This window comes from Littorina saxatilis, linkage group LG12 (genome assembly GCF_037325665.1).
Source record: "Littorina saxatilis isolate snail1 linkage group LG12, US_GU_Lsax_2.0, whole genome shotgun sequence".
Classification (NCBI taxonomy): domain Eukaryota; kingdom Metazoa; phylum Mollusca; class Gastropoda; order Littorinimorpha; family Littorinidae; genus Littorina; species Littorina saxatilis.
In genome coordinates, this window is record NC_090256.1 from 74143021 (window position 1) to 74156052 (window position 13032).

Here is a 13032-nt window from a genome sequence, read left to right on the forward strand (position 1 = left end):
TATTCCTTCAAACTTGACTTTTGTGATCAAACTTAAAAGACCGTGCAAAGTCGATCCATTACTGGTGTGTGTTGTTTTTCTGATATTTTCTCTGTTCTAACAAGCGAGAAACATTCAACGTGAGAGGAAGGGAAACCGTTGCTCACGCCCCTCCCCTCCCACCACCATCCTGTTGCAGAGGTTATGCCATCCAAGCAGTGTTATAATAATTGCTTGCACACAGGAGTAATCAAGCCCCTCTTGCCTAGCTTGCACCTCGAGTACCTCCGTACAGTGGAACACCCTTTTTAAGACCCAAACAATCAGAGAAAATCGAAGAGGAAGTGTTAAAATGGGGGTAAAATTACAGACACTGTGAACCCAAATTTTGAAAAATGAGGTTTTGAAAGAGAGAAGTGGGGTGTTGTGAAATTGGAAGGGTCTCACAAGAGGGGAGCCATTGTGCAGAAATACGCCAAGAAGGCACAGCAGCTCTACACAGGGAATCTTCTCACACACACTACGCACCGTACTACTAGCACTCTTGTACACCAGCCAAGTGGAACAATGCACCCCATGCCGTCATACTCATACTAGGACGGCTAGTGCCAACACCTGGGGTTACCCATTATCACGTGATAATTACTCATTAACGCTGTCAGTTACTGTTTTCACTCGTTAGTTACTCATTTTCACGGGATAATTAGTAATTTTCACGGGAAAATGACTTTTAGTTTTGGCACTAGCAATCCGTCAGGAAGTGAGCCAAAACTAAAAATCAGTAATTAACAGGTGAAAGTTAGTAATTTTCCCTGGAAAATTAGTAATTAACACGTGAAAATGGTAATTATCAAGGGAAAATTACTAATTTTCCCTTGATAATTACAATTATGAGGTTTTGGCACTGGTAAGCCCTATGACGGCTTACTAGTGCCAAAACCTGGGGTTACCCATTATCACGTGATAATTTCTAATTAACGCTGTCAGTTACTGTTTTCACCTGTTAGTTACTCATTTTCACGGGAAAATGACTAATTTTTAGTTTTGGCACTAGCAATCCGTCAGGAAGTGAGCCAAAACTAAAAATTAGTAATTAACAGGTGAAAGTTAGTAATTATTCCGGGAAAATTAGTATTGTAATTTTCCCGGGAAAATTAGTAATAAACACGTGAAAATGGTAATCAAGGGAAAATTAGTAATTACAATTATGAGGTTTTGGCACTAGTAAGCCGTCATACTAGCGGCAACACGAGTTCACGAACTGCACGAGCATTACACAGTTGATTGGGGTCAGGGTGTTTTCCTTCTTGATTAACTTAGATGATTCACAGGTATGCCCAGCGCTGAGAAAAAGCGGACAGAAAGGGAAAAAGTGAGTGGTGCTTGTTTAGCGCTAACTGCCTGATAAGCGCGGAAATGAAAAGCGCGGGAAGGCGGGGTAAGGCTTTGGCAATCGCAGGTCAGACCGTAAACTGCGTGAAAACTTGGGTGGAGGTCTCGCAGAACCTGATAGTAGATTCTGGTTTGTTGAAATAATGTTCCTCCATCTCAAAGCCAGAGATAAGACACGGCAGGTTAATTATAAACATGAAATAAGCACTGCAATAAAGCGTCCAACTGTTAAAAACAAGGGTAACAGAAAGAGAAAACAGATTGCAACACAGAGAAAGCAGCAGAATTACAAGCTTTGCTTGTTGTGCTCCATTTATCAAATTGATTGGATGCGGCATTGTTATTTGTTATTTGTTTTGAATAAAATTGTTTAAAACAGACAGCAGCAGAAAAAGAAAACGGTTTACAGAAAAGCATTAGGGAGATGGGAATTATATAGAACTGTGCATGAGAGAAAATGACAGAGAAACAGACAGACAGACAGGGACAAACACGGAGCGGCTACAGAAGTAAAATCACAAACAGAGAAACTTGACAGACAGACAGACAGGTAGCAGCTACAGAAGTAAAATCACAGACAGAGAAACTTGACAGACAGACAGACAGGGACCGGCTACAGAAGTAAAATCACAGAAGACAGAAACGTGTACGAGATAAAAATGGCAGTGATGTTCCCAGGGGTCGGCCCTCGGCCCTGGGCCGGATACCTTGGTCTAATGACCGGTACCTTGTGTCTCTGGCGGACAAATGTCCGATAAGTTTATGTCAGAGACGGACACTGACCGATCGTTTTATTGCCACGTCGGACATGGCAACATTGATCCGTTTATGTAGATCAGGCATCAGATGATACGTCTCCTAATCTCCGAATCGGCAACGTCTTCTGTTGTTTGGTTTAGTAACTTCGCCGTTTGAAGACCGCGCAGTTTAAGAATTTCCGAAAGTTCAACTTCCGGTTGTATAGATTTTAGAAACTGCGAATGCGATCATGCCGCCTGCGAAGAAATTGAAACCGGACAAGGACCAACCCAAGCTGTGTTTTCGACAGTCAGATCATGATCAGTCGTCAAGTGTGACTGTGACCGGACCCACTGTGACTGTGAGTACGAAAACGGCGACGACACCACCACGGACGTTTGTGCCTTCATCAAGTTCATGGCTTAAACTTTATCCATGGCTAAATTTCGATGGCGAGAGAAAAGTGATGTTTTGCACAGTGTGCATTTCACCAAACCGACACACACACACACACACACACACACACACACACACACACACACACACACACACACACAAGAACTAGAAGAAGGGAAGTTTGGAATACAATTACAATATATTTCTCTCTCTGGTGTGTGTCACAGTGTGTGTGTACCAAAGGAGGATGTGGACGGCTTATTTCTTTCCACGTGAAATGACCGATTGTTTTTTACAGTTCAGGACAAATGTCCTATACTTTCAGCAAGGCTAGGACATTTGTCCTATAAGGACAAAATCCAAGGAACATCCCTGAACTGGCCGCACGGACCAAAAGACAGACACAAGATATAGACAGGTAGACAAATACTGCAACAAAACCAAACCAGGCGACACCGAGAAATGGGCACGTGGTGCACAGGAACCTAGCAAGTGTCACTTACGTCTGTGGTCTTGCGGTAGTAGTCGAACTGCGTCAGGTTCCTCGTCAGGCCAAAGTCAGCGATCTTGAGCACGTACTCATCGGAAACCAGCACGTTGCGTGCCGCCAGGTCACGGTGAATGCACTGAAACACAGTAACAGCAATCCACGTTGAATACACTGAAACACCCAGCGATACCAATCCAAGGTGAATACACTAAAACACACAAAGATAGCAATCCCCTTAACTAGCTGTTTTCACAAAACATTTGCCAGTAATGCACTGAAACACACAGCCATACCAATCCCCTTAGCTAGCTGTATTCCTCCAGACATTTGGCAATTTCATGGTTTAACAATTGACAAATCTAATGAATGATCTAAGCCGTCGTTCAATAGACAGAAGCTGTGCATTTGATACAGTGACATGTAAAATTTTAATCATCGATCTTAACAATGGGAATAAACATAATCAAAGCATGACTTGAGATCAAGCGATTGCCCACACACACACTGTCACACACTAACACACACGTACACAGAAGCAAACCCCCAGAATTTATTTTGAAAACAAAGGACACACTGAAATCATGAAATGCGGTACAATCTTGGGACCTAAGAAATCAGGGAACACTGGCGCTTTAAAAATGACGGAAACTGTCATCGCCTGTACTTGTAACGTTTTTCATATGAACGGTTCTTTACAGTTGTTAAACTGTCCAATAAAAGTGTAGTTATTTCTACACAAAGACCGTCAAAACCCCTCCCGGCGCCTACAAGTCCACAGCATCTTAAAAGCATATTTTTGCTGTTCTCTCCAATAGCACGAAGGGTATGTGCATAAGTGTAACCTTCAGACCACTAACAAAACAATACATCGCTTCGGTATTCCCGTGATGACACCAATAACAATACATGACATGCCGACACCAGTCCCTAAAGTACACAGGTATTGCTTTCTCACCTTTCTGCACAATGACTTACACCTGCCTGCTCTCAACAAATACCCTTTTTTTTATTTACAGACATGCCCCGTGTCAAAGCGCACAAACACCATCCTGTTACTATTGTTTTGGCACACGCTACCAAAGCATGTTGACTGGCCCATGAAACAGGCTAAAAGACAACTCAGAGGGGAAACAACTCAGAGGGGAGACAACTCAGAGGGGAACAGTACAAGGAAAACAAAGAGAGTATGAGCCTAACACAACACCACCACCACATCTCTGACTTTGCGTTGATGGGTAAGCAAGCTCTTTTCACTGCTAGTTATCCCCTGACAAATTGGCAAAGTACTAAGTGACGAGCGTCTGAGGAATGTTTTTCACCATGCGAAAGAAAACAAAAAGGGTGAAAGCTTTGGCAAAAAAAGGGTAGTAAGGGGGAGAGAGGGGGTGAGGGGGAGGGGGAGAGAGGGGGAGAGGGGGAGAGAGGGGTAGATAGAGAGAGAGGGGAGAGAGAGAGAGAGAGAGGGGGAGAGAGAGAGAGAGCTAGAGAGAGAGGGGGGAGAGAGAGAGGGGGGAGAGAGAGAGAGAGAGAGAGAGAGAGAGAGAGAGAGAGAGAGAGAGAGAGGGTAAGTAGCATTTGGTTGGTAGCGTGATGGGGTGAAGGATGGGGGGAATGTTTGACCAACAGCAGGTTCAATCAATTAGGCTGGCAGGAGAGTGGCAGCCCGCTAAAAACCGCAAAAAGCGAGCAGCAGAGAGCTGGCAGAACAACGGAACTACGGTGTTACAGAAGATAGAAAAACTTTGAACCACGCCGGCACAGCTCTGGTTTTGCAAACGAGCTTATAATGGAAACAACATGAAATAATAAAGAAAACCTCCCCTCTTTCCCCCCCACCATACACATGCCCCGAATCAACATCAGAGGTGTTCCGCGTCCTTTCCAGCATTAACCATTCATTACACAGGCTATTATTTTTCAATCTACGTTCATTTTAATGACAAACACACACACATTAACACAAAAACACACACACATACATTTACCACTACAGCAGCAACAACAACAAAACGGACTTTTTTGCGTTTAGATGCTGCATTATTCATTCCAAAACAGAGTGACAGTGGAAGAGAGTGTCTCTCTGCACTTCAAATATGACAAAACGGCTCTAAAAACAACTGAAGTGCACGAAAAGAGGGCGGAGGGGAGGTGGGGGACTGTAGAATATAATGACACATAAAAACATTCCGCCAAAGCTCTTTCCTGTTCCACTGTCAAGCCTGAACTACACAAAGTAAATCCACCCACCATACCAGATGCAGCCTACAGCCACGCTACGTTATTAACGTAACGATCGTCAGAAAAAGCAATCAATTCAATTTTCCATCCGGGCTCTTAGCATGGCGCAAAACGTGAGCCTGAAATTGGAGCGATTTTCGGTAGCTCCTCTCGGCTAATCTGCTCGCTAGCCCCCCTCGTGGGTAATAAACACATAGACAGCTTGATCCTGCCCAATCTTCCGCCCCAGCTGTAGGCGAGACATTGCATGCAGATAATGGGGCTTTCTCTGGAAGAAGCTGTATGTGGACTCGTCGCAAAGACGCTGTAGCAAAGATGTTCCAAGCTACGCTGTAGGCTAGTCTGTGTCGTGTACAGTACGGCAGACGGAATAGAAGCCGCTGCCGCGATGCTCTTGTAGCACCGGGGGTTTCTAAGGAACAGCTCATCCACGGGCATGGATTTTCCGCAATTCCTTTGTTCCCAGAGCTATCCATGCTTTCAACCAATCACATGTTAGAGGCCTCTATCATGTTTCTCTGTCATAATTATTACTGTACTCTGTTGCTGGGTTATCTGTAATGTATGTATTTTTAGTAACTGTATTACCGTAGCCCAAATGTGCGGTGTTCTAGTCGACATGTGGTGCTTTGTATACCTTGTGTGTGCGTGGATGTGGAGGTGGACTCTTGGACGTCTTTTTGTTATTATATTTAGTCAAGTTTTGACTAAATATTTTAACATCGAGGGGGAATCGAAACGAGGGTCGTGGTGTATGTGCGTGTGTCTGTCTGTCTGTCTGTCTGTCTGTCTGTGTGTGTGTGTGTGTAGAGCGATTCAGACTAAACTACTGGACCGATCTTTATGAAATTTGACATGAGAGTTCCTGGGTATGAAATCCCCGAACGTTTTTTTCATTTTTTTGATAAATGTCTTTGATGACGTCATATCCGGCTTTTCGTGAAAGTTGAGGCGGCACTGTCACGCCCTCATTTTTCAACCAAATTGGTTGAAATTTTGGTCAAGTAATCTTCGACGAAGCCCGGGGTTCGGTATTGCATTTCAGCTTGGTGGCTTAAAAATTAATTAATGACTTTGGTCATTAAAAATCTGAAAATTGTAAAAAAAAAATAAAAATTTATAAAACGATCCCAATTTACGTTTATCTTATTCTCCATCATTTGCTGATTCCAAAAACATATAAATATGTTATATTCGGATTAAAAACAAGCTCTGAAAATTAAATATATAAAAATTATTATCAAAATTAAATTGTCCAAATCAATTTAAAAACACTTTCATCTTATTCCTTGTCGGTTCCTGATTCCAAAAACATATAGATATGATATGTTTGGATTAAAAACACGCTCAGAAAGTTAAAACAAAGAGAGGTACAGAAAAGCGTGCTATCCTTCTTAGCGCAACTACTACCCCGCTCTTCTTGTCAATTTCAGTGCCTTTGCCATGAGCGGTGGACTGACGATGCTACGAGTATACGGTCTTGCTGAAAAATGGCATTGCGTTCAGTTTCATTCTGTGAGTTCGACAGCTACTTGACTAAATATTGTATTTTCGCCTTACGCGACTTGTTGTTATTGGAATTATGGTATTTGTTAAATTGTATTGCTGTTGCTGTTGTTGTGTGAGTGAGTTGTGAGTTGGCAGACTTGACTTGACGGATGACTGTTTGCGTTAGTGAGACTGTGTTTAGTATGCATTCTTATTCTTTTGATTGGAAATGAGTATTGTTACAACATAATTTCCATATGGATTAATAAATTTGAGTTGAGTTGAGTTGAGTTGGTGGTGAAGACTTCTGTTTTGGAGAAATGTGGAGACATGAGGCTGTACGAAAGTTGTCAAATATCGCTGTGTTGGCCAGTGGAAGTGGCGGGTGAGGGAAGACGCGTGACTGACAAAGTCCAATGAAAGAGGAAGAACGAAAGAAAGCAGGACCCATAAAGGCAAGAAACGTGGTTGCTCTGTTCCTGCTCGAACGTTATTCTTGCCCCTGACGATGCCGATTATAGATGTTTCTGATGAATGTCCTCAAAGATCCAACGTGTCATTTAACGCTTTCCGCTTTTATGCACAATTCAAACAGGTGACGCCAGTAACCATGCATTTCTAAATAGCATTGCCCGGGACTTGTAACTCTTCAAATTAGGAGACTAAACAAAGTACTGAAATACTGACGGACAATGATTTCCTTCTGAAACTGAAGCACTACCGGCCTTATGTAGCCCGTTTCTGTTGTACTGCTAACAAGAAAGAACGAATGAAGGAGAAAGGCGAAAAAAGGAGACGAAGATTTACACCACGCAAAGAAAACGTGGGTAATACAAAAGAGCAACGGAGGCGCCAGGCAATAAACAAAAGAGGCGAAAAAGAAAAAGGAAGAGGGAGCAAGAAAAGTAAAGAAGCCGAGACTGACGACGCAAGGCAGGCTGGGAAGGGCGCATCACGTGACCGTGATATTTATCACCGCTTCACACACCTCCTTCCGCCCGTCTCACTCCGCGGCATCGCATAGCGCACGGGGCGTGCAATGGGCTCCCCGGGGAGAGCGCAATGAGGGGGTGAAAGGGAAACGTTCTCACCGCATATTTCCCCAACATAACAAGACTCTTAAAAAACCCACCCAACTCTACACCATCATTAGCTACCTGTTTTCGTCAGCCTATTTCTCAATCTGCACTGGGGGTAATACGTGCGAAACTTTTACTGACTCTCCCTAATGACCAAAAGTGAAATGAGCGCAGCGCACGTTTTCTTGAAATCAAAAGACGACAGGAAGTAAAGGTCCCAGGAGACTATCTCTCTACTTTCCACGCTTGGGATTGGTGCCCGCATTTTAAGAGAGTACATAATCACTGACACGTCCGGTGTTTAAAAGAGCCAGCAACACGGTTCATTGCAGAAATACAGAACACAGGAAGAGGCTTGGAGTGCTGAGGAACAGGATAAAAAGAGACTATGACTGAATTTTTCTCTTCCTGTACCCTACTGTACAAATCTGGGAGCAATTAGCCCTAATTATGTTACCAAACTCGAAAACATCTACCGAATTCCGCAATTTCCACTACAGAATCATTCAACGTTTGAAACTGACGAGTCATGATCGTCTGCTGAGAACTCGGTCTGATTATCCGGTACACAGAACTACCTGAACCCCAGCCATTTACCAAACTGCAAACTGCTGAAAGAATAAAACAAGTCGCGTAAGGCGAAAATACAATATTTAGTCAAGTAGCTGTCGAACTCACAGAATGAAACTGAACGCAATGCAACGCAGCAAGACCGTATACTCGTGGTCCACCGCTCACGGCATAGGCAGTGAAATTGACAAGAAGAGCGGGGTAGTGGTTACGCTATGCTGCATAGCACGCTTTTCTGTACCTCTCTTCGTTTTAACTTTCTGAGCGTGTTTTTAATCCAAACATATCATATCTATATATTTTTGGAATCAGGAACCGACAAGGAATAAGATGAAAGTGTTTTTAAATTGATTTCGAAAAAAAAATTTTGATAATAATTTTTATATATTTAATTTTCAGAGCTTGTTTTTAATCCGAATATAACATATTTATATGTTTTTGGAATCAGCAAATGATGGAGAATAAGATAAACGTAAATTTGGATCGTTTTATACATTTTTATTTTTTTTTACAATTTTCAGATTTTTAATGACCAAAGTCATTAATTAATTTTTAAGCCACCAAGCTGAAATGCAATACCGAACCCCGGGCTTCGTCGAAGAGTACTTGACCAAAATTTCAACCAATTTGGTTGAAAAATGAGGGCGTGACAGTGCCGCCTCAACTTTCACGAAAAGCCGGATATGACGTCATCAAAGACATTTATCAAAAAAATGAAAAAAACGTTCGGGGATTTCATACCCAGGAACTCTCATGTCAAATTTCATAAAGATCGGTCCAGTAGTTTAGTCTGAATCGCTCTACACACACACACACACAGACAGACACACGCACATACACCACGACCCTCGTTTCGATTCCCCCTCGATGTTAAAATATTTAGTCAAAACTTGACTAAATATAATGACACACTGACACAGATATACACTCACATTCACACAAAATCATTGAAGAAAACGAATCAAAATTTTGTCCGTGCAGCCGCAGAATACGAAAACAACAAACAAAATCAACCGATGCACATACGTCTACTGCCAATCCAATGAGCACCCCCACCCCACTCACACTCCCCCTCCCACCACCCGCACACACATACACACGCACACACACTCTCTCTCTCTCTCTCTCAAACAATGAATGTTCTAAACCCATACCTGTTTGGAGGCGAGGTACTCCATTCCACGGGCCACCTGGTAGGCGTAAGATATCAAGTCTTTGGGCGTCAGTGTCTTGAGGGGCGTCTCGCCCTGACCCTGGCCCTGCCGCATATCTACCACCGCACCCGGGGGGAATCCGGATCCGCATGCGGACCCAGACCCGTTGGAGTTGGTGAAGACGGGTCGCTCATAGTCCACGATGCAGGAGAAGTTGGAGCCCAACGGTCGGTGCGACTTTAGGAAATCGCGCAGGTTGCCGTGCGGGGCAAACTCCACGATCACAAACAGGGGACCTGGAGAAAGAGCATAGCAACAAGTGTAAGAGACAAAATGTCGATGAGGAATAACCTTTCAGAAACAAAGACTACGATCACAAACAGGGTACCAGGGGAAAGAGGATTGCAACGAGATTTAGAGATAAAGTGGTGACGATGAGGAATAAGCTTTCAGAAACAAAAGGTCTACTAGATTTGCCCAAGGTATCGGTTTTTAAGTGCTGTTAGATACAGACCCGTCAAAAGACAAGTTTTTCTATCCAAAGGATCGTGCTGCTTGAAACATCATACCCAATTTTGATCAACAAAGAGACAGAGAGATAGAGATAGAGAAACACAGACACACACAGACAGATTTCTTTCACAACACAAACACCACCCAAACACCAAACATTTAATCAGACCCACCTCTCTGCGTGCAGCACCCCAGCAGGTTGATGATGTTCTTATGCTTGCCGATGAGTTTCATCATCTCCATCTCGCGGATGAGGTCCATCATCTCGCGGTCCGTGGCGTCCTCCTTGAGCCGTTTAACGGCCACCGTCACTGAGTTGTTGTCCTTGAAGATGCCCAGAGCCTCACCCTTCATCACCAGGCCGAAGGCGCCCTCGCCCAGACGGTCACCGATCACCAGTCTGAGGGATACAGTGTGGATGTTAGCGTTGTTTGAGTAATGTTTTCAAATCAGAAAATAAAGGTAGGAAGACGGCAGTTTCAGACTCTCAAAACGAGAAACGTTGCTAAGAAAATATAATCAGAGAGAGAGAGAGAGAGAGAGAGAGAGAGAGAGAGAGAGAGAGAGAGAGAGAGAGAGAGAGAGAGAGAGAGAGAGAGAGAGAGAGAGAGAGAGAGAGAGAGAGATGCACGGACACTGACACACGCACAAAATGTGTGAGCCTCCACACACACACACACACACACAATGAGTGAGCCTCAAGACACACAAACACACGCACAATCACACACTCACCCCCCCCCCACCCACACACTCACCCCCCCAACCTACTAACACACACTACCCACCTCTCCCGGGGGAACTCCCACTTGGTGTCAAGAGGAAGGTCGTACTCGGACACCTCAGTGAACTCGGAGGACAGACGGCGGCGACCCTGCGTGGTGTAGTCGATGCGCACCTGGGGGATGACCAGGGGCTGGATGGCGTCGGGGTCCTTGTTGCTGTAGTACAGGTCGTTCTGAACACACAGTCACAGGGGTCAAACATGACAATCTTTAAAGTCGAGAAAAAATTGACTTGGGATTCCTTGTTGCTGTCGTACAGGTCGTTCTGAACACACACAGTCACAGAATGAAAACATCACATCCTGCGTTACAAAATTGTTTTTGCTGCTTCTTTGCTTTACTGCGTGCTCCTGTTTTCATTTATAAAATCGGCTGCCTTTCTCCAACCTTCTACTCCCCCCCCTCCCTTTCCTCAACATCTGCATCGCCCCGAAGCGAAATTCATTCAAAAACATGAACCCAGTAAAAGACCTCTTTGCTTTTTTTCAAGAACGATGATGATTCATAATCTTCATCTTCGAAAGTTTTTGCTTTGTGTTTCTTCTTATGAAGACAATTTTGCGAATGCAAATTTGAGAAGCCATAACATCTTCCTCGCCTCACGCACGCACGCACGCCACCCCCCAGGACAATTCATTTTAAAAATGTAAAATTTAACGGTTTTTTCCTCTAAACGTTGGGATTTCATTTCAGATTATAATTTGAATGAAAAACGCAAAGTTCTGAAACTGTTCCAGATCATCTGCCGCCACCCTCTTGACAATTTAAAAAAAAAATAAAAAAAAAGAAAACTGCAAGTCTGCTTGTAGCGACCATTGTGTGAAAGAAAATGTTTGTGTGTGTACAACAGCACAATGGAGCGGGTTTTGGATCACTGAATAAGAGTGTTCCATCGCACTGCACCACACACACAAGTTCACAATTGGAGTCGACATATGATACTTTTTGTCCCTAAACCCGGTCACGGAAATGTCACAGCCATTAAACACGTACGATAATTTGTTCACTGACAAATTACGCTGCCAACTGAAAACAGGCTGTTCATTCATAGAGCAGACAGAAAATGTGTGTCAACCGCCATTCAGCACAATACTGGCTGCACAGAGCCGTCACTCGCCGTCGTGAGGGGACAGAAAAACACGGAGCGGACCCGTATCTATCTCAATGAATGAAATTGGGGGGGGGGGGGGGGGGGGGGGGGGGATGGGAAAACGTTTTTCCATGGCTATTATTCTTGACGGTTTTGTGCTGGGTCAGTTTTAGAGTTACTACTGCCTGTAAGAATAACATGAAAATCCATCCGGTTCTGTCTCAAAGAATAATATGTAAAGCAATCCTGTTATCAGCGTTAAATTGTGCAGCAAACAATACAAAAATATATCACGTCTGATTCACTCCAACTCAGACCCTTCAACTCAGACCGGAGCTTTGAAATATACCAATTGTTTTTTTGTTTTTCAGGGTCCCCACTGGTTTTTAGAAACAAAATTCCATGACTTTTCCATGACTTTCCATGAGCCTCAATAAAATTTTCCATGACTAGATCCAAAGGTCGCCATTTCCGAACACGCAAACTTTTTACGTCTTGTCACTGCCAGTTTTGACACTGGCATGCTTTGCACTGAATTTGAGTCAGTTTCTACGCAGCTTGACTTCGACAAGCAAGTCAAGCATTTGCTACGCAGTCAGATTATCGGTAATGTTTGCTGGTCCTGTCATTTCACTAAACTGGACCAGCCACTGTTTGTATCCATCTGCACTTTCGTAAATTCCGTTTCGTAACCGTCACTGTGACTTGACGAACTGTCATTTTTTTCACCGCGATACACAGTTCATTGCGAAGATCTTCCTCGGTAATTCGTTCCAATTCCCCATACTTTTTGTTGTCAAGAAACAACTCGAAAGAAAGTTTTAAACTCATCATCCTCCATCTTGCTTGTCGAAGCGCTAAAGTACTTTATCAATGCAAAAACAAAAGCAGAAAACTTCGACGAAACCGACTCAAATGCAGCGCAGACGACACGACGAGATAACGGAAGGAAGTGAGCCTCGCTTTGGCTCAAGTGCCGTTAAAAATACCGTTATTCTCGTATGCAAATACGAACGAGAAGTTGGTCATACGAACAAGCCTTGTGCTGGCGACGCAAATCGGGGAATGGCTGGGCAACGAAAATCGCCGCTGGCGTGCTGAAGGTTAATTTTTTTTTCTT

At 43.7% G+C, this 13032-nt stretch overlaps 1 protein-coding gene across 3 annotated transcripts in view; it reads right to left on the reverse strand.

The window, feature by feature from the left end:
- LOC138983237 (fibroblast growth factor receptor 4-like) overlaps positions 1–13032 on the reverse strand; it is a 96725-nt gene that overhangs the window by 12048 nt on the left and 71645 nt on the right. For all 3 annotated transcript variants that reach the window (XM_070356656.1, XM_070356655.1, XM_070356654.1), the window contains 4 exons: positions 10826–10995; positions 10211–10437; positions 9525–9820; positions 3009–3131 (listed from right to left, as the gene is read on the reverse strand). In XM_070356656.1, the coding sequence (XP_070212757.1) occupies positions 3009–3131; positions 9525–9820; positions 10211–10437; positions 10826–10995 (816 nt within the window). The remainder of the gene's footprint in view (positions 1–3008; positions 3132–9524; positions 9821–10210; positions 10438–10825; positions 10996–13032) is intronic.